Source organism: Idiotropiscis lumnitzeri, chromosome 12 (assembly GCF_059441095.1).
Source record: "Idiotropiscis lumnitzeri isolate Australia: NSW breed Sydney's pygmy pipehorse chromosome 12, RoL_Ilum_1.0, whole genome shotgun sequence".
Classification (NCBI taxonomy): domain Eukaryota; kingdom Metazoa; phylum Chordata; class Actinopteri; order Syngnathiformes; family Syngnathidae; genus Idiotropiscis; species Idiotropiscis lumnitzeri.
In genome coordinates this window covers 8,466,574-8,488,735 of record NC_142402.1, presented here as the reverse complement: position 1 = coordinate 8,488,735, position 22,162 = coordinate 8,466,574, and the positions used below count along the sequence as shown (strand labels likewise).

The following is a 22,162-nucleotide window of genomic DNA, read 5'->3' as shown; positions in this document are numbered from 1 at the left end:
AAAAAAATTTGCAAAACCGTGGGGGCTGGACTGTAAATATGCTGGGTCAACTGTAGTTTTAAGTTGTAATATCACCAATTACCACTAGATGCTAGAAATGTATAAGTTGCGCATACACTGGGTCTATACTAGGTGAGTCGGCCTTATAATTTTTTGGTGGATTTGAAATTATATGCAGGGGTGGTCTGGTTATGCCTCACTTGCCTACCACAAGTCCCTCAATGCTAAGGTATATAAAATTTGATTGATTGATGCAGACTCTGTACTGGTCTGTCATGTTGAAGATGGAACTGAACCGAAAGGTGAAGCCCTCAATTTACCAATTTACCCTCATTTATGGGGACACAAGAGAACAAAATCAAAGATATAAGTGGCCAAAATGAGTTTCCTCCACAGGATGTACAAAATTTCCTTTGGGTGAGAAGCTCTGTCATCCTGCGGGCGGCTCAGAGAAGAACCGCTGCTCCTTCGCACGGAGAGGAGTCACATGAGGTGGCTCGGGCATCTGATTAGAATGACTCCTGGACGCCTCCCCAATGATGTGTTCCACCAGTAGGAGGCCTTGTGGATGCTGGAGAGACATGTCCTCGGGCAGTCTTGGGAATGTCTTGGGATCCCCCCGGAAGAGTTGCTAGAAGTAGCTAGAGCGACGGAAGTCTGGGCTTCTTAAGAGGCTGCCCTTGCGACTTGATAAGCAGAAGACAACAGATGGAAAGTTCCACACAGACATCAAGCTCACTTCCCCATATAAAGGAGAAGTTGATTCTATGAGAAATAAAATGAATGCAAGCCCCATTTCAGCCCAATGACAAAAGTTTTAGAGCACAGCAGCTGTCACGAGTAACGTGCAATACACTTGCAAGTGATGAAAAAAAATAAAATACTTCTACCAAAGTATCAGTAAAACTTTCTTTACTAAGTAGTTTAGTTTCACAAGATGTTGGACCTTAACAACAAGAGTTTTGCCAAGTAATTAGTCCTGATTGGCTATTGTTCTCAGTGCACTAATTAGCCTGGTCTAATGGTGCTCCAAGATGTCTGAGAATGTCTGAACAAAGCATGGCGATTCATTTTAAAGAGTCACCCTTTTCGGCACATTCCCGTTGCAGAATATTGTCAGCTCCTTTTTTTCTTTTAATTGCCTTCCTGCACGTTCAGCCTGAGGTGGTGCTTCAGTAGTTGCAGGAGAGGTAAATGCTGAGGAAGTAATCTGACGTTAATCCCCATTTTTGGGATTATAGTTGAGTGTGAGAATAATATGTCATAGGAGTGATTTATATAGCAGTTCAATTAGTACTTACGCACGCAACCTTCTTTGGAGAATTTGGAAACAGAACGCAGTAGAAATAGCCACGTTGTGATTTTAGTGCCAGAACAATGGTTTAGTTCAGCGTGTTTGTAAATTTGGTAAATGCGCTACGCCTCACTGGAAGTTTCTGCCTCGCCCCTTATAGCACATCTGCAAATTTGATTACAAAAACCAGGTTCAATTTTAGACGTGCTTAAAGGGGTCTATTTTGCAGCACAGGTGGTGGAAGTTGTGGCATTTCATTCATAAATATGTACCAGCGTGGGACAATGACTAAAAACTTTTTTAAAATAGTCTTTTGTAATCGGGTCACTGATGGTGGTGTGGTGCACTCGCCTGGCTTGTGCAGCATGTGATCAGGTTCCCGTTCCCTGATGGTGTCCATCTGTACCCTGCGACTGGCTGGCAATCAGTTCAGCTTGTAGTCCGCCTTTTGCCCAAAGTCAGCTGGCATAGGCTCCAGCACCCCCGCGACCCTGTACAGGAAAAGCGGTGATGAGGATAATGATGATGATGGTTATTGCAATCTCTCTCCTGTATGTCCAGATCCTCTTCCAGAGCCAGTGCAGGTTGTTGGGGACCACTGACATCCCCAGGCCATATTGTACTGAGCAGCCAGGAAAGAAGTGTGCAACATTTTAGGTCATTACCACAATTTTCCTCTTTGCCATTACTTGTCCCAGGGGCATCACTCACCAAAAACACCCCCCCCCCCCAAAAAAAAAAAAAAAAAACAAGTCAATGAAAAAGCAAATCACACTGTCAGAAATTCATCCATTAGCTGCTCATAAACAATGCTTAAGTCTTATCAGCTATCCCGTGTTATGTTCATCTCCAGATGTATTGCATGACTGTGAATAGAATTCTAAAATGTATAGATCATTTTATAATGTTTATAAACAACGGCAACCAGGATATTTCTGGGTGTCAGAAAAGTGATTGACTAGTGCTAACATGAACTGAAACAATGATAAATACCTGGTGTGTTTGGGGGTTGAAGTTAACTATACGGCAAAAAGGTTTTTCTTGCCAAAAAAATAAAAATGTTGCACAAAAAAAAATGCATTTTATCCTCATTCTTCCATGTTGTCAGATACAGTGATGTAACTGTCTTTTTTTTCTCCACAGCATTTTGTGATCATGTGCAACAAAGGACTGCAACGCAAGCATTACTTCAACTCTCCTAATTGTACATTTAACTCCAATTTAGAGACATTTAGGTCTCTCGGGAAAACCTCAGGCCAAACACTCCATATTTTAATAACAATTTCCACATCGTGTAGCAGCTAATTATTAAAATGGGCGCTTTAAAAAAATCTTTACACACTGATTAACAGCACTACCTTGTGGTAAATCTATAGTATTACAACGTCAGACAAGACATGGCCAATTGTGATGGATGGAGATAAGAAAATAAATAAATACATAAAATATCAAGCCTAAATTTGGTTTATGAATAAAAAGGTTTAAATCTCTGTTACTTTCATCAACACCTCTGCTGTGGAAGATATTTCAGTGATATATTGTCACTTTAGCAATATACTTGTGTTTCAAGGGATCATCTTGCCAAAATGGTCCATTTTTCAACAACAAGCTCAATTTATGATTATTTTTTTTTTCATTTTTTTATTAGTAAGATTATATGTTTAATGGTATTTAAAGCCCAATAGCATTCAAATTTGTTAAAAACATGACTAAAAGTCACATATTTGTATAGTTTCCATATTTAACATGCGGATAATCTCACACCACACCACAAAACAAAAATGTCCCAAAAATTGGTTAAACTTTGTCAATGCCACCTTGGTGAAGAGCATTTATTTTATTGTTCTGCCTATCACAAAGATGGGGGGAAAACAAATATACATTATTTGCAGTAAACAAATGATTTTTGGACCAATCAAGCGAAACTGAATCATTTCCCACAGCAAGCCTGCTGATCTGTCACGGCGCACTAACACACACAAGAAAATGAATGGATTGAGCTCCTAATTAAATTATTGCAACTACAAACTTTGTCTTTATTTTGTTATTTTTGATGGGTGTTTATTTGGGCAGGATGCCTAAAATCTGCTTGGTGCTTTAAGCTGCTAATGCAAAAGATAATTGTCTCTTTACAGAACAATAAAATCTACTGAGATATAAAAAAAAAGCTTCGGGGGATGAAGTTGGTAATAATGGATAATTCTCCAAGGTTTTATCAGATTGCGTATTCAATTTACATAAAAGTGGTGATTGTTACAATAAAAATAACTGAAAAATAGAAAAACAGCAGTAAACTTTATGGAGATAGTTTACTCTCTACTGTGTAATGAAAGACAACTATTGTTGCATTTTCTCTGTGCTGTAAATATCGTTTAAGACTTAATAGCGCAACGCATCAAAATAAATGATATCACAAAAGACCTATCAAACCATTGTTTTGCTTTTTTTACAGTAGCATCCAGGAATCAGCAAACCTGAAATGTTGCATCATTATGCAATGTATAGCTCAATGACATAATTATGCAACCATCAAAACTTCAGTAGGGACTGTGATCTTTCTATATCTGCATTTTATGGGTTAGGAAGGCTGCATAATGAGCCACGTCTCACTCTCAACTCATATGTCGTATGAAAGGCAATGACCGTAAGCTCTGTCATTTGTCAAAAGTTTCACAAAGTCAAACAAAGTAAATCCTACACAACTTAGAGTTAGATTCCATGTGGGTTTGGGGTAAGAGGGCATGGGTCACTTTAATATACTCTGAAAGTGAGGCTTCAAATGCTGCTCCGTGATGCTGGCCAGTGGAGAGGTAAAGAGGCGCAGAGCAGAAGAGCAACAGAAACCAAAAACCAGGACGAGAGATGAGAAGAGAGCCAGCTGGAGAGAGTGAGTGACGCATTAAAGTGCTGAAAGGAGGACCAATGACCAAAAAAAAAAAAAAAAAAAGGGCATGGCACATGGGAACTCGTAAATAAACTTGTGACAGTAATAAATATTATTTGATAGGTAATCAGCAGAGTTAGGATTTGTCCCTCAAGGTTAGTGCATGAGCAAACGCTTTTTTCGGACAGTGGGACTGTCCAGTGTCTCTATGAGGCTGAGCGATGGACATCTGATCAAGGCTTGGTGTCGAGTGAGATGCTGCAAAATCCCCAGAGGAGAAGCTGAACAGTGCTAAGAGTCGATATAACCTTTAACCTGTGCCGTAAACGATACGAAAAGTGAAGGATCGAAGCCAGCGGCAGGAGCTATCAATCACCTGGCATGGAGAAATATTGGCTGTTATATACGGTGACAGTGATCAAGCCTATCTGGAGGAATGCTTTAATGTGCATTGTTTCTAAACGGCCTCATGGGCAACGACAGCAATATCTCGTCCACTGTGCCACTGACAGATGCTTACATTCTTGCTGAGTTTTGCACAGCTGCTCACTCTTGGAATTTACTGTATACTGGTTGCCATTTTTATTTTTGGTTCGTAAGCAGGATCTAGCAACAACTACTGAAACATTTTCAGAAAAACTGTTTTTAAAGTGCATTGGCCATTAGGAAGAAGCTATCAATGTTCAAATGTGTAATCCATCCATTAATCCATAATGAGATCCAATGCAGCTGGCCTAAACATTATCAGAGGCACTGACCTCCATTTACATCTTTCGTGAGTGACGAGCAACTGTGACGTCAAAATCATAGAACATAGCAAATTTGTTAAATGACATGTTGATTGAAACACATTTTATCAGTTAAAAATTAAAATGTGCATTATGTTGCACAGCAGAATGGGCATGTCAACAATTCCATGAAAAATATGTTTAAACCCTTTTTTTCATGCCAAAAGATGCTAAAACACTGAGGGTATTTTGTAATAATTTGAACGAAAGGGTTAACATTCATATTGAGCAAGAAATTACAAAAATCCTTTTGCTAGAATAATAGCAAAACCTTCAACTTGAAACGTCTGCACCAAAGTTGTTTTAACAGCCACTCCCGCTTCTGAATTGTGGCATGATGGAAAGTTCAACCTTGGTTTCACAAACCTAACAAAAACACATTTAAAATCTCACAAATGCTAAAATGTGTTGTCATGTGACAAAACCAAGGTCGAAAATATTGGCCATAACTCGAAAAGATATGTTTGGCTTGAATATGAAACTGGTCATGACCAAGAGAAAACCTTGCCGACAAAGTAGCTTTATGTTGGCAACATCATGCTTTGGGGCTGCTTTTCTTCAGCTGCAACTGCAGCCTGTCATGGTGGGGTGGGGGTGACCACAAAATCTTCAGGCTTCAGCTCAAAAAAGTCCACTGGAAGGGCTGAAGTTGTTTCGACAGGAATGAACTGACACCCATTTAACATGCATTTGAATTTGGGTGGTTAATTCTAAAAACAGCCACATGATTAGTTACAAGAGGGTGTGCACACTAATGCAATTACATCGCAAACGATTTACAGTATCTTGGTCTTTTTTTTTTTTTTAATATCATAAAATCTTGTCTTTCAAACCAGGCTGTGTAGACTTAAAATCCGTCTTTTGGGGTGTGTAGACTTTTAAAATCCATGTAAAGTTGAAATTCCAGTTTCACTGACCAACGAATCTCTCATTTGATCCAGAAGTGAAACTGCCGCTGCTCCTCTGTGATGAAGTCAATGAAAAATAAAGAATCAAATCAATTAAATTAAAAAAATAATAAAAAGTGCCAATTCCACCCCACGTGTGACAATTAAGGTGTTCTAACCCATCTCACACTTGAGAACGCAAAGGTTCAAATCAAGGTTTCTGTGACGTTTGCATGTCTCCTCGATGTTTGTGTGGGTTTTTGCCGGCTTCCTGACACAAACATGGACACAAGGTTAATTGAAAACTGGATGCTTGTTAATGCAGTCTGTGCTCAAAGGCTCCAGCTCACCCATGACCCGAGTGAGGACAAGCGTGACAGAATACGGATGGATGAGGCAAATAAAGCCTTTGATATAACAAAAAGGAGTTGAAAATATACCATCTGCAGCAGAGGAAAAGATGAAATTTTTTATTGAGTATAATTATGTTGGGTTTTTTTTAAGCGTATAGTGTGCTTGCCCCATTTTGTTGCTATTATCCTTGCATTGGATCTCATTAGATGGTTCAGGTGTAAAGAAAAGTAATGTTGTGTGCATGCAGGATAGAACTATACCGTATGCATCGTCAAGAAGCTTCTGGCAGTTGAACGATGAAGTTTTTGGGCAGCTGAAGCAGATGTCTTAATCATTATAGAAAGATGTCAAGCGCGGTTTTCTGGTTCTCCTGGAAAGGTGGAGGAAATTGCGCTGCACTGAGATTTGGCTGCAGCTAGTTATCAATCCAGCTTGTCAAGGTTGCTCTAAATGAGACACAGAGGTGCTATCAGAATGGTCGCACTGGGTTGAGGCCAGACCCATAGAGAAGAGGAGCAAGCATCACATGAGAGCCAAAGAGCAAGTGAAGAAATTGTCGGCTGCTCAAATTTTACGTTCAATCATAATCAATCACCGGACATAAAATTGAGGTTATGCTCAAAGTGGCGACTCAAGTGTGACGCTCCCCTTCTGCAGACTGATGACTGAATCAGTTTTGGGGGGGAAATGGAATCCCCTTTGGGTGTTATAAGAGTGTTATTAAATTAGGTTCCGTATAATTTAATATTGCATTTATGCAGGTTCCCTTGCAATAGGTCCTTAAGAAAAATCTTAATGTCTACTAAATCCAAATCAATCATTTGAACAAAGGTCTTTTCTCTTTTTGAAGTCAACTTGTAAGCAATTTTCCTGCGCAGACTTTAATAGCCTTTGTCAGACAAATCCGAAAGTGAAGGGGTCCAGGATGAACCACAGGCCAGACAATAGACCCGATTGGATTTTTAATTGTGTTTTTCTATTATGTGAATGATGAAGCTGAAGACAGAAAATAAAACGCTTGGAAAGGAGAGTGCACCACAAATCTCTCCTAGGTGAGGACGAACAAAACAGACGTGATCTGATGATTCAGCAGACAAATGAAAGTGAAAGAGAGCATTATATCAAGGGTGCATTTTAAACAGCAATTTCTCAAGCGTTGCAAACGTGTGGAAAAAAAAAAGTCAACTCTGTCGTATATGCAGCCATCTATGTGTTCTCCTCGTAAGATGGTAGAGTGAAAACGGCAAAGTCAATTACTTTGTTTTTCGTGCTCGAGTATCAGATCAAAAGATTAATTTCGTCATCCTCTTGAAATAATGGCCAAAGCCACATTTTGGCAGTATTTTTTTTTCCTGCCTTAAACATGTCAGGGTGCTGGGCACATTTGCTAATATTGGTTAAACCTGCCAATTCTAAACAAAAAAATAAAATAAAATACATTTTAAATAAAAAGGAAGTATTTTATTAATTTAACATTACATTAGTGGTTAGAAAATGCACATATGTAAACAGTATAGCCCATTCGTGTTCCAGGTGTCAAACACTACCTAATCAATATTGTTTTTCATCAACATTGTGAAAAAAGTTCAAATTTCTATGAATGTCAACAAGGGAAAACAGCCATTGCTGATCAGCCACCAGGATTTTCTATGAATTCAACTGTAAAGCGACGGGGAAAAAAAATCTCATGCAGGAGATGGGAATTATTAAAGAGGACGACTTTGGTGAATTTCCAAATGATTCCGTTGTGTTAATCTGTGTGTTCTACTTTACATTCCGCGACTTAAATATTTGACCCTGTACCCAAGGGGCAAATAAGGTCGGGTCCATGTTGTTGAATTAGGTTAAAGCCTAACCCTTCATAAAACTATTTGCTCAAATTGTGTGTCTTGGCTATAGACCCAATGTGAGCTGTGCAAGCAGGAAAAAGCTGCTGAGGCACACTGACTAAAAGGCCATGGTCAATGTCACTGCACATACAAAACTGGTGATGCGCTCTTTCTGGGCACTTATATGTTGATAAATGATCACATAAATGCAGAATGGTTTGCAACTTTTTGCATTTGTGTGATCATTTATCTTCCACACAAAACCTGATATTTGGGTTAAAATTACATTGGAGAGCCGCACTTAGCTTTATCAGCATTCAGCTTTTGAAAGGCTACATTTGCCATACATGACATAAACAGTAATGGATTTTCTGTTAAGGCTGAAGAAGGTGCCTTGAACATTTAAGATCCCCACACTCACTAGCCTGCTCAGTGTCACCACCTTGTGGACAAAAGATAAGTTGTCATTCTACATGTAACAGAGAACTCATAGAATGTTTTTTCTCTGACTGCATCACTAAAAGCAAACCTAAAAATCACACCAGAAGAGCCCAAACATGTTTAAACTGAAAACACCAAACACCGAAATGACTTGAAAAACAGAACTATTAAATAGGTGCAGTATTATATTTTAATCTCATATTTTACGGAATACAAAGCCCTTGCACCCCACACACTCTTACATTCACCCCAACCCACCCCACCCCATCAAGAAAAACGTGTGCACAACATAATCTGGTGGAATCTACTGTAAAAAGAAAAGGAGGGGGGACAACAGCTGAGTGAGAAAACAAAATAAATTGCTTTCTGTGCACAAATGCAGCTCCAAGTGATCTCAGATTTTATATATATATATATATATATATATATATATATATAAAATAAAAATAAAAAAAGTCAATTTAACCCTTGCAAGCCAAATTTGAATATTGAAGACATTGGCCACTAGAGTACAACAAAGTGAAAAATCAATTTTCAAATTTCATTTAAAAATAAAAATAAAAAAATAAAAATCACCTATTTCCAACTAGGTTTTGCAGTATGACAACAAGCACAAACTTAATCATCAATAATTTAGATGACTGTTAATTCAGTCACTTAGCTATTTTACACTCACTTGCTACACAGCACAAAAGGAATGAAACATTTCTCCCCAATTCGGGTATTAGGGAAACACGTTTTACAGTTATTTAAAAAAAGGAAAGAAAAAAAAGCAATTATAAAGCAGAACAGATCAAGCAATCACATTAAATTGACCTTATCATACTAGCAGCCGTCCTAGGTCCAATAATGTATGCTCCCCCTAAAAAATGGCTTTCAAACATCAGGAGTTACTGTGATTACCCAGTGCAGTGGCGTCAATGGAACATAATAAATTCCCATTAATTGGAATACCAACACTTGAACTTTAGAAATGTCGGGTTTATCTCATATCCCAACATGAGAATGAGCTGCAAGTTGAATGGAATGGTGATTATTCTGAGGGTGAAAAAAAAAACACAAAAGTAATAGTAACATTGTTGCCAATGAAGCCATAGATTTCAGAAGCATGACTCATTGGACATAAACCAAAGACGTGTAAGAGGCTTGGAAGGCGGATGTGACTGACAAGGCCATGATTCATTAGACACTCATGGGCAATGTTATGGTATTTTTGAAGAAAATTAACTAATCTTGTCCTGACCACAACACCTAAACACACCTGCAAACAAACTGTACGATAAACACGATCCAAGAAGGTGCCGTTTGATAAGAGCCTGAGGTCCTCCGTGTCCAGCTTGGTGAGCCATCCTTTCACCTTTCAATGAGAGCGACTCGCATGGAGATTGTGGGGGGTGTGGAGGCGGGGGTGGGGGGGGGGGGCGGTGGCAGACATGTTTCAGGATGATGAATCTCACCCTTGGAAAGCTGCTGCCGTTTAAGAGCCTCTCTCAGTTGCTCTGGTGGGGGCGATAAACAGGCAAGAGCAGCTGCACTCGTCTGGCCAGCTGTTTATAGACATTGTAAGCCATCCGTCCCACTCTGGTCCATCAGACCATGTAAGAGTTCTGGTTCTTCAGCTTGTCCAGCTCTTTGCTTTGCTGCCTCAGAAACAGGATTCTGCAGATAAGGTGCAACAGGACCGTCAGCCTAACAATGAGTAGCATCAGTGATAATCCAGATATTTAGCATCCTCTGCCTCACCTTTGTTCCCTCAGTGTGGCTTGAATTTCACTGACTCGGACCAGTGAGCGAAGGTTTTTCATCTCGGTGCACAGCTCCGACATGTACAGGCTGCCCATGTTGTGGATGTCCTCACGCAGCCGGGCCGCCTGGCACAAAGGCAATGTTTATTGTGGGGAAACAGCATGACGATCGCTTCATCTCTCGCAATCGCGAAACAATACACTGCGTAGACATCTGCCCGGGATGAGCAGACGACAATGGAGCAGCTGCAGTGCAGTTCATTAACTTTAATCATTGCAATATACTGTTGGAGTTGAATAAAAATGGTAGAGTGCGAGCACATTTCAGTACCAAAGGATGACATAAATGTGTGCCTGTGATACAGTTCTGCTTAAAAGTTGGTCAGACCTCAAACATGCTTTCTTGTACACAGACCATGTAAAAATACCAAAAATGAGTTTTAATTATGTCTGTCAAATTGGAGTATTGTTCATTGCAATGGTGACGTACAATAATAGGCATGGTTAGCCAACCGGTTTGACGATTTAACATGCTAAATCAAGGTTTCACTAACCGCAAATACTGTATTCTGTACCAGCGATTAAGTCTGGTAGGTCGGCGCATCAAGCGCATTTCTGAGGCGGGGAAAACCGAAGCAAACGAGTGTTTCTGGTCATTAAAAGGGAATTTAATTCTGAATGAAACAATCTCGCCTCTCCCACACGCCATTTTGGATGTTGTGAGGATGGACTTCCGCCGTCGAAGAGTGACGTTACTCATGAAGCAAGAAAAAGGAATTTGAAAGGACGGCTCGTTTTGAACCGAGGCCCAGACGCGGTGGAGGGTTTGGTCTCCAGAAGACCCACTTTCATTGTGGGAGTGGTTTGCTCAATCTAACATAATCCCACCACACACAAAGGTTTGTGAACAATTTTTTTCAATGCATCGTTCGTCGTATGAAAAAAAAGATTCTGCATTGATTCAAAGGTATTAATAATCTATATTTAAAGTTTAAATTAAAAAAAAAACGAATAAATAAAAGCCATCGTTGTCGGTCCACATATATAAAGCGTATGTGCGTTTATACGTCAGTCTGTGCTGAAGCTGAGTTAAACGTGACAAGATGGCAGAACTAGCAAAACTCACACGAGTGGTGCAATCCTCGTTGAAACAAAGTTAAGTAAAAGTAGCGCTCATTAAGTTACTCAGATGCTGCATAAAGCACTTCCAAGTATTAAAATACAAATTAAGTCAAAATATTTTTTTTTAAATGTTTTGTTATAGGTGAAGTTTGACGTGTTCCGGTAAATGCTGCCATTGGCACTTTTTTGAAATTTGTTTTAACACTATGTAAACCAGGTTGTCTTGCCGCCTTAAATGGTTAAAAAAAGATTAACCAAAAAAGTTTTTGGAGCCTTGGACCCAAATATGTACATGAACATGAAAATATAAGCACGGCACTCACAATCACAGGTCATTTTATGTTTTATATTTACTTCTATGGCAACGATTGATTCCAGGGAATTTTACATTTAGGAAAAAAAAAATTGCCTCTATGGGGAACTTTTGATATTGCTTGTGAAGCAGATAGCAAAACTAGAACACTATCAAATTAGAGTCAAGCAGTATACGTGATTATCAACACGTCTCCTTGGCTGTTTTATTTCATCTGCTACTCAGGGAATCAGGTCACTTCAGCAGTCAATGTTTCTTTGGTGAATTTATTTGTTCGGGAGGATTTTAGAGGCATCCTCATTGCATGTTTTTGAGAAAATCCCCCAAAATGGTTGTCACTTGTTATATTGCTACTTCATTCAGACTGCAAGAGCCCGTAAGAGGATCTGGACAAGCCAGACGAGGCCCGCCCATAGATTTGCCCAGGTCTGCTCGAGACTAACAGAAACCGACTGAAAAAAAAGTTTGTTGCGATAACTTTGGCTGTCTACCTGTTTCTCAGTGTTCTCTGAAGGCCATCCTTGGATATGTTTGATGAGATTCTCATCAAAATGAGCTGCCAGGGAGGGGGTGAAGGACATGGGTGCGTCAGGTTGACTTTGACTGGTGGTGCTGGAAGCGGGGTGGGACAACGTTGCACCAGATGTGTTTGATCCCGTGGAGAGAATCTCCTGGCTGCAGATGATGCAACAACACGAAAAAGTTCAACTTCCACAATATTTGGCAAAGAAATCCCAACACTCAGGACCTATTATTCAACACATTTCACTTGTAATTCACATCCTGCCTCCTTACCTTCTTTGCTGGAGAGTCCTGGGGTCTTCAGGACGCTTCTCTGTGGTCTGACCCGGAGGGCCGCAACTTTGTTTAGCTGAAGATGTATTGCCCTACAGTGACAAAAAGGACTTCAGATGAGGGAAAATGTGACACAAGCAGCAGCTACGGTAAATATACCCAACAAACAAAGACGAGTGTTGTCACAAATATCTGGATTTAAGAAAAAAAACAGCAGTTTGGAAGCTTGAACAGGGTTTCTCACCCTAGTCTGCAAGGATGCAATGCTACTCGGGTGAACGCTCAGAAAGTTTTTCTGGTTACTCTGTGGCGTGCCATTCCGTGGTGACGAGTAAGGTCGTGGTGACGAGGCGTCCGAAGTCAGAGACGCGGGGGACTGACTGGAGTGCTGAGCTGAGGATGGCAGAGGAGGACAGTAATGGAGAGGGTAATGCATTCATGTCACACGAGCAGTGACCCATAAACACTGGAATGTGCTGTGCAAAAGTATCGAATACGCTTCACTTAATTGTAGGGAGAATGTTTGTCTGTTCGCTAATGTATATAAAACAACTACTTTGTCCGCCAGCAATATATAGTGACTGGCAGAGCATTAAAATACTCTTCCATCACCTTCATTAGCAGCCCTCGGACTTTTTACAGCTCCTTTTCTTCTCCGAACACTGTCAAATGACATCTAGATTCTTATCTAACTACTCTGCTGGCTACAATTAGCCACCTTTCATTTGTAAATGAGGACATTATCGGCCAAAGCAGCAGTAGCAACAAAAGCGCCTTTTCACACCTTGATGTAGAATATTACCTAAAAGCTGTGGTGTCAATGGACAGAACTTCAGTATCAGTAGGTAGAAGTAGGGCTGGGCGATATGACCTCAAATCAATATCGCGAGAAATTGAGCAATTTTACCTCGATAACGATAAATGAAGCGTTTAAATCCTGTGCACGTCACTAACTAGAGGAGCTTTATCTTTAGCTATGTGCTAGGCTATCGCATCCACCTCTGAGACGTTCTCTCGTATGGTGTCGCCTCCTAATGGGCTGTTGTCACTTGTCGAACCTTGCTTCTCACTTTGAACTTTCAGCACAGCATGGTTGTGTTGTGGGTGGCGAAAAAGCTTCTGGATTTGAATCGCCAGCTACGACAGCGACGTCTGTTTTCTTTCTCGATCAGACGGGTGGAGTCACGTGACTAGAGGCGCTGTAGCGGTCTTAAAGGGGCATGAACATTGCCGCAGACAGAAAAGGCTTTTCTTTTTTTTTTAAATACCGAATTTACCGACATGGGCAAAATGATTTCGGTCATTGTAATGAATTTCGGTAACGGTAAATTTTCGGTTTATCGCCCAGCCCTAGGTAGAAGTGTCAAATGACCGTCTTTGGATTGTTCTAGTGCTCAACTCATGGGCCACCCAATGGCCAAAGGTACAATTGACCCATGTATCCATTTGTTGCCATTCATACAACAGAATAAAAGGATTGTATTCAACTAGAAAACTGAGACGAGTTTATCATTACTAGTAATAGACCGATTTGCTTTTTTCAGGGCCGATACAATACCTATTAGTAGTAGTCATGGAGGCCGATAACCGATATTTGAAGCCGATATTCGTTAGTTGAAAAAAGGGTTCAAATGGTGTCAACATTTTGAAAAATAAAAACTCAAAACTTGACCTGGTTTACATATTTATTAAACAACGTTAGTGATTTACAACATATTAAAGCTTTTTTAGATCTTAGAAAAGAGAGAACTTAAGTTTTAAAAGTCGAACAAAAAGTACACAGAGCTCCCAGGCTCAGCTGCAGGTCTTATAGTTCAATGAAAACAAACATCTCTTTAAAGTTTACTACGACAAATTATTTTCTATTGGCTGGGAGTTGTAGTAGACTTGACATTTATTAAAATCTCGGCAAAGTCTGTTTCCTTTCCTTCCTACGCTCGCGGGACCACTCCCGTAGTGCGTGTGACTCGAGGTGAAAAAGCAAACAGGCATCTTACTGCTGATTGGCTGCTACAAGGAACCAATCAGATAGTGCTGTGGGCGGGACAATCTGCAGGCAGGGCCACAAGCAGAGCAGAGCGAGAGCGAGCGCAAGAGCAAGATGTGTGCTACAGCGAGTCAAAATAAGCCAACGTTTAATTTATCGGCCTAGAACATTAAAAAAAAAAAAAAAAACAAGGCAGATGCCCATAATCGGCGAAATGCCAAATATCAGCCCCGGTAATCAGTCGATCACTAATCATTAAACTAGATACTGCATAGACCTTTTGGAACATTTTTGTTTGATGGAGTGATGTGAGATTTTTTTTTATAGAAAATATGTGCCTCGGCTCAAACATTAGTGTGTAGAATATGTTTTGAGTATTCAAATACATGTCATATGCCAGCTTGAAAAATTGCATAAGGAACAAGTCTGTGATATTGAAACTAAGTTCACTTTCAGTAAATGCAAAACGAGTGTGTGTCTGAAAGTCAATGACATCACGGAGGGTTTTGAGAACGTTAAAAGCATAAAGGACAGCAGGACTTTTGAAATAAGTGTTTGGTTGGCAGCGACAGATGGTGAGGAACAGCGTGGAGGTCGTACCTTGGTTGGCGTGCTGTGCAGCTGAGAGCAGAGCAGTGATGTTGAAAGCGGGTCCAGCAGTGAGGAGCTTGTGAAGCACAGACCGCAAGGAAGCTTGGGTGACAGCAGCGGCCAAGACTGGAGGGATGAAGATGGCAACGCGCACACACACACAAACAGGTGAGTGACACAACATGTGAGTGCGACGCAAAGTACAGCAAAGTCAGAAAACAGTGGAAATAAACGTCACCGGCAATAGTCACTTTTAGGCACACCCTGGTTAGGAACTAAAGAGTGGGGTCATTAGGCGTGGGAATCTATGGCTACCTCACGATTCAATTCCGATTCACAGGCCGACGATTCGATTGGATTCCGGTACATCACTACATTTAAGAATTTATCAAGTTCATCCATCAAAGTCAGAGGGTTGGTTTAATGCAAATTTCCATATTCCAACTCTTTCACATTCTTCAGACCTCAGCAAAATATTTGTGGCTTGGAAGCTGGGTCAGACGTTTCCAGCATGCTTTTGCAACGTATAAAATAAGCACTACGTCTCTGGAGATGCGCAACGTGAGTGATTCCATTTGTTGTCAAAGAGAATACAATGCAAAATTAATTTCTCTCATGACTGTTTCGTTGCGAGATTTAAACTCTTGAGTTGCTTTTTTAGGAAAATGCTTGTTAGAGGGGTCAGGGAAAACGGTAACACGTCAACGCAGATCAGCTTTGCGTGAACTAGCAATACTAGCTTCGCAGCCATGTTAGTGCAAGCAGTGCACGTCAGTAAGAACAGAGCAATAGAAGGAGATCAAAAATATTTTGTCTTTTACATACATCCTGAGCTAAAAACTTGATTTAATCAATAGAATCAATTCAAGTGTTATCAATCGCAAAATGCTGACACCATTTTTTTTACATCATTGATGGACGAACAAGATGCATAATTTGGATTCAATAACATCCTAATGGCGGAACGAAGACATCCACTAATGTTTGAAGGTTCAGCACAATCCATTTGTCATTCTCACCCTCATTGAGTTTGGCCATGTCCATCCCGCCGTTGTTCATCTGCAGAGTAGCTTGAAGTGCAGGCAGGAGTTGGCGCAGCAGGGCAGGGTCCTGAAGCAGTGCGGGGGATGAGGACTGCACACTTTGACTCAACTGCCCAGTCGAGGAGGAAGAGGAAGACGAGGATGTGGTAGATGTGGTGGAGGATGGGTTCAGGGTCTGAGAGGAAGAGGACATGGGGCCAGAAATAGACGCATTGGACTGGTCTACAGAAGTGTTCTCTGTGAAGACAAGAACAAACATGCTGACAATTTAGGTGGTCAAAAATAAACAAGTCGCATCAAAACTATTTGGCCATCGCCTTAATTAAAGTGCCTCTGAAGCATAAGCTAGTACATAACTGGTTAATTCTGAACACCACATCCCCAGAGTATAAGGGAGAGTTGCAAACATGGCTTACGCTAATGATGGGGAAAGTTCTAAAATGGTTTAATCATCGTCTCTCTCATTTAATGTCACAATAACGTGGCATATGAAGAATGTCGAGACAGATTTTCTACATCCACTGTATGTGAAATGTCTTCGATGAACAGCAGCACATCATGACGATTCCCGAATGTCTTTTATTGACTGAATGCCACTGGGTTCATTAATAGATGGTTAGCAGTTATGACTGTTGGTTCAATGCTCAGCTGCATCTTATCGGCTTAATTTGTATGCAACTAGGCTCAGCGCTCACAGCTGTCTCCTTGGGGTACTGGTGAACTAAAGAAGAACAGCACAAAGATTTATTTTTCTGCCCGAATGAACAATTAAATAGGAATACAAAGGGGACGATTGATGAATCAATTCTGAAATGTTGATGTCTTCTCAGACTGTAAACAGTAACCTGTGAAGTCTGATCAGAACGAGGGAGAGTCTAGATATTTTCAACAACCTGCAAACACGCTCTTTGACCTATTAATTTGTAAGAACACGAAACAGATTCTTCATGCACCTACAACACTTACGATGACGGTGATTACGAATTGAGCCGTTGGAAAAAATATATGTATATATATTTTTTTTAATGCCCATAGTGTGATATGTACTGCATTTCATTAAAGTCAAGTAGCATTTTTTTGAACATGACAGAGTTAGCTTCTGTCTTACTTGTAGCTTTGTCCTGCAAGGCCTCTTGTCTGTAGTCCATGTCCCGGGGGAAACTGTTGGCCGCCAACTTGGCAGGGTCTTTCTGCCGTTGCTCTCTGGAGGAGATGCAAAACAGCAGTTACTACGGGTAAGAAACAATGTGTTCTGACTAGGCGCAAACACATGTCGGTTCAAGTGGTGCATCCACCGCTCTTATCACAAAACAACTGAACACTGAATAAAGCTCTTTGTTTAACCACGTTACACTCAATGTTTGAATTTCATTTAAGATGGCTTGCCTCTCCAACAAGTCCTTGGGCTTCTCCCACTGGGAGATCTCCGTTCTACAGTTGTAGTAGTACTTTTTCCCAGAAGAGCTGATGTGTTCTGTCCAGTCATCTGCTGGGTCCTGCTCATAAAACACAGCATATATTTCATCATTATTAGAGCCAAATAATGTTAAAAAAGGAAAAATACTGATGTTATGTTTTAAGTGAGGAAGTGTTCCCCAACCAGGGGTAACTTGGTGTATGCAAGCACAATGCAAGTAAAATGCAGAAACATTTAATAATGTATTTCCTAAAAGATTAGGGAATATTTTCACTCATTTCCAGCTCAAGTGAACATTTAAGCAAAGACGAGTCATTAACAGTTTATGAGGGGACACTCCACACAGGTGACATTAAAAACAAAAGCAAACGCCATGCTGAATATTTTTAACAAGCAAGAGGTGGGAGATAAGCTTAACTGCCCGAGGGAGGGAGGATCTAGGAGGACATATTAGTTACAGCAGTGGTCCCCCAACTACCAGTACACAGCCCATTTGGTACCGGGTCTGCCACACTTCCTGGTTGAAAGGTTATCCACAGTGATCTTGTGACAACAGACCATCCAGCACTGCATCTTTCACATCAAAAGTGAAATCTCACTCGGGACATTTTTTCATAGTAATGGCAGGAAATGATAGCCTTTGTACATAAGATTATTTGTCAATAGTTTGACATATTTTTGCTAGAGAGTCAACAGCTTCAAAAAGAGACTGAAGGTTTAGCAATGTGGCCTAAAATCCATCTCATCATATTAAGTGAATTTCTGGTCCCAGCAGTAATGGCGAGTGCAGAAATCATAATGGGAGTTTTTTGTGATTGGGTTACTTAAAAGTGAAAAGGTAAACAATTCCTGTTAAAAAAAAAAAAAGGTCGGAAAGTAAAATATTCATTATTCTCTTCATTCAAATTTAACATTTTCAGGTAAATATGTCTGCTTTTTCTTTTACAAATAAACAAAATTGTTCCGAAGCAAAGTTAAATTGACTTAAAATATAATTTTGTGATCTATTATTGTGTAGATTTCCAAACTCTGTGGTGCAAAATAATGCAAAGAATATTGTTGATACAATAAATGCTTAATAAACATTTGACATCGAGCTCTTTGTCATAGCTGCCGTCAGCCGTTTCCGCGTTCCGGTCTTAGCGCTTCTGATAATTTGTAATGCAGACGTCATCTTATTTTAAGTCTAGATACGTATTGATATTCATAGCTGCTGGCTCTCTGCCTTAACACTAGCCAGACTTCTGTAAAAAGGTGACAGTACACTTAAGCACTTATTTTGAGTCTTTCTCAACTCTGCAGTTCACTTTAACGATTAAAACGTTAAGCGACTCCTCGTTCGTGTGAAAACGCTCTTTGTTAGTGGGGTAGTTTGTCACCATGAAGGAGCGGATCCGTGCGGGGACTTATATAGTACATATAGTACAAATAAAGCCTGTGCTGCTATGGCGCAGGCCATCATAGCGCCGAGCATTCGAGCAGCTGTGATAGAAATCAGTTCCGGGAGTACGCGCGACAGCGTGACGTAGATGGGGCATTTTTTTTTTTTTCCACCAGTTCGGCGCTGGTGTGACCTGTTCAAAGTAATATACCACTGATTCGTGAGCAAGGTGATAAGAGCCCTTTAAAAAAATACGCAGCTTTGATGATCTCAGAATCAGAAATCCCTTTATTGTCATTGTACTCAAGTGTGCAACGAGATTAGAGAGAAATCACGTCGCAAAATGCTACATATTTCAGTCCTACTCTGTGCTCCTTTTGGTGTCTTAGTGTGTGTTTCGGGTTGATAACACCACTCTATGTTAAGCAGCCTGCATATAGTCGTCAGGGTCTTCTGAGTTATGAATTAAACTGCAGAAAAACATCTAAGGGAAGGGAACTGATCATGAGCTCGGTGAGGCAATAAGCAAAAATGCTTGAGAATACTTCTGTTGATTCGGAGTCAACGGTAATTAACTGTACACAACTATATATAAATGTTACACCGTGCCAGGGGACTACAGATGAAAATTAGCCTATGGCTATAATCTTGACGAATTTTCATTCATGTTATCTTCTTTGAAATAAATAAAAGCAAAATTGAAAACTATATCTATTATATATAAAGACATATTGCTGCATCTCGTGATCGGCTCGGTGATCGCTTACTGTTTTTTTTAAACTCATTAATCAGTGACAAGTGTTTGGCCCCAAAAATCATGTAAAGACCATTAATAATAAGTGATATTCATATGAAGACTGATCATGTTCATGTTTAATCACAAAAATGATCAATAAACATTGACAGTAAATATGAACATAAACAACATTTGGTGAATGCCCAGAGGGATATTATGTGTGTATTTCCTATGGGAAAATCAGCTTCAAAATAAAAATGTGGAAAATTGACCACCATCACAGACATATCATTTTTGACCTGTGTGTGTTCATGTACTCAAATGAAAGTTCAATTGAAAGGCTCACCCACTGATGGCAAACAGTGTTGTTACTAAATTGAGGAGAAAGTGGATAGAATCTTACTCGATCTGCTGGCTTGCTCTGAGCTGAATGTGAGTCGGCACCATGGTGGGAACTGTTGTTTTGAGAGTTCTCATGAGGAGAGTCGCTGGTCCCTGCAACAAAGCCATTCATAATGAATACCAAAAAAACGACACTGCTAATCTAATGACAGACACCAGTATGAAATATACCGTATTTTACGGACAGTTTTCACAAACCATCAAAAGTAATCACCAAAATAATGCATTAATCCAAATTAATGATCCTCTGTCGGTCACTTCACACCAACAAGTGACACTGACTGGGATGCCAGATTGGCGTGAATGAAATAATTTCTTCTTTGTTTCATGCTTGCTTTACTTCCTAAAAAGGCAAAGTTTGTTGAAAAGGCAGACCTCAACTATAAACAAAAAAGAACTTCAAGTCATGCATTTCAAGTTTAAGTCAAGTCGAGTCAATTTAATAAGGAAAGTCGTGCCCAAGTTTTTTGCAAGCAAGTCGCAATCCAAGAAAATGCAACTTGAGTGAAGTCATACGACTGCAATCTCCGATCTCTGGTACTTTCCACACAAAAAAGGCTGGGATAGCCTCCAACACTCCCAAACCCGAGCAAGGGAGAATAAGCGGTTCAGAAAATGAATGGATGAACATCGGGTAGAATATTACTTTGTATTATTTACCAGCGCTTCCTCGTTCGTCAGTCAGACAGCTTCTTAGATTGTCTACATTCCGTGACAACACAGTTTACGGAGTCAACCAGGTCGGGAAAAGTCGGCTATCCCCAACAGACGAAGACTTTTGGTCGGAAATATTCAACACGTTCACTGATACAGGCTTACCATTTTTAGCTCGAACAGCGTGGGAGATTTTTGCCTTGCCATGTCCTGTGCTGTCTCCATGTTTGCTGACAGGGCTTTCATCTGACCGGCGCAGCATCTTATAAGGAGGCGTCGACTCTGATGAGCCATCACGTACCTTGTCGTAGCGGTGAAGGCTGCTTGTCTGGCTCTTTGGCTGAGATTTATGGGTCTGCAAACCAGAAACATAGCACAAAGCCATTAATTGGATTCTGATGTGTTAGATATTTCATGGAGAATGTATAGTGCAAGGGAATCTGCGCAGGATGTTTGCAAAAATGTAAATGTTTTCCAATTAGAGGGGAGATGATCAAATGTCATGTTGATATCGGTTCTTGTATAAAACGGGTACTAGCAAATTGGCCTGACTAGCCATCATATTGAAGGATATTTTTCCTTCTTTTATTCATACCTGATAGGACTGGGAATCCCTTCTGTCGGTGCACCTGTGTAGATGGGAAAAAAATAATGTTCAAAGCAACACAGGCTCCTATGACAGTCAATGCTTTTCAAGAATTAAATCATGAAAAAGCAGCTAACATGTAGCTTAACTCGGGATAGCATTGGCTATTTCAATCTTGTCTTGTAGCTACATTCAGACACGTCCTTTTTTTAATATAACCAAAAGCTTTGGAATGTAGACAGTTTAGCTCTCTCGATGTTTAGCTAGCGGCAAAGCTACAGGAAGCAGCCGCAACTCTGAACCGATTACAAATTGTTAGCATTTAGCATTAGAGGCTAACCGCGACCAGAAAACACAACACTACTGTCTACATAAATTAAATCGGGATGTATCCCAAACATCTAGTGTTACAGCATTAATCTAGTGCTTAATTTACCCATCACTGACTCTTGCTGGTTTCCTTGCATACATCACCATCAAGGCCGGAGTGATGTGTGCGTGTATGTGTGTGTTAGCGAGATGGGGGCCTCCTGTGTGTCTGTCTGATCTGCTCTCGGCTTTCTTTTCTGAAGCTTCCTGGATTCACAGACAAATACCTAAAAACAGCGCACCGACAACCAGCGCGACATAGCGGGTGGTGTTTAGTTAAAACCACGCTGTGAGCATCGTTTGGCTATTAGACACGATAAGCTAGGCTCGGTCGACGTCGCTAAGCAGATCGCAGCAGTGACGGGGGGAGGAAACCAAGACGATATCACAGAAATGTTTAGCTAAACTCAGTTCCGTTTTTTACTTTTCAAAATAAAAATAACACTGCGTTAAAAACGTGGCGAAATGAAGCAATTACGTCAGTGATGCAAATTGGGGCGTGTACACAAATTAAATGTACATTCTAATTGCATAAGTTGGCAGT

At 40.3% G+C, this 22,162-nt stretch overlaps 1 protein-coding gene across 1 annotated transcript; it reads right to left on the bottom strand.

Moving 5' to 3' along the window:
- Positions 1–8,753: 8,753 nt before the first annotated feature.
- LOC148325737 (WW domain-containing adapter protein with coiled-coil-like) lies at positions 8,754–21,991 on the bottom strand. The gene is made up of 13 exons (XM_088311869.1): positions 21,686–21,991; positions 21,259–21,292; positions 20,829–21,018; positions 20,011–20,102; positions 17,460–17,569; positions 17,182–17,276; positions 16,050–16,310; positions 15,040–15,156; positions 12,697–12,845; positions 12,453–12,544; positions 12,149–12,332; positions 10,221–10,348; positions 8,754–10,136 (listed from the first exon to the last, which is right to left on the bottom strand). Exons 1-13 carry the CDS (start codon positions 21,724–21,726, stop codon positions 10,067–10,069), a joined length of 1,563 nt encoding a protein of 520 aa, XP_088167995.1. The 5' UTR covers positions 21,727–21,991; the 3' UTR covers positions 8,754–10,066.
- Between the last annotated feature and the right edge of the window lie 171 nt (positions 21,992–22,162).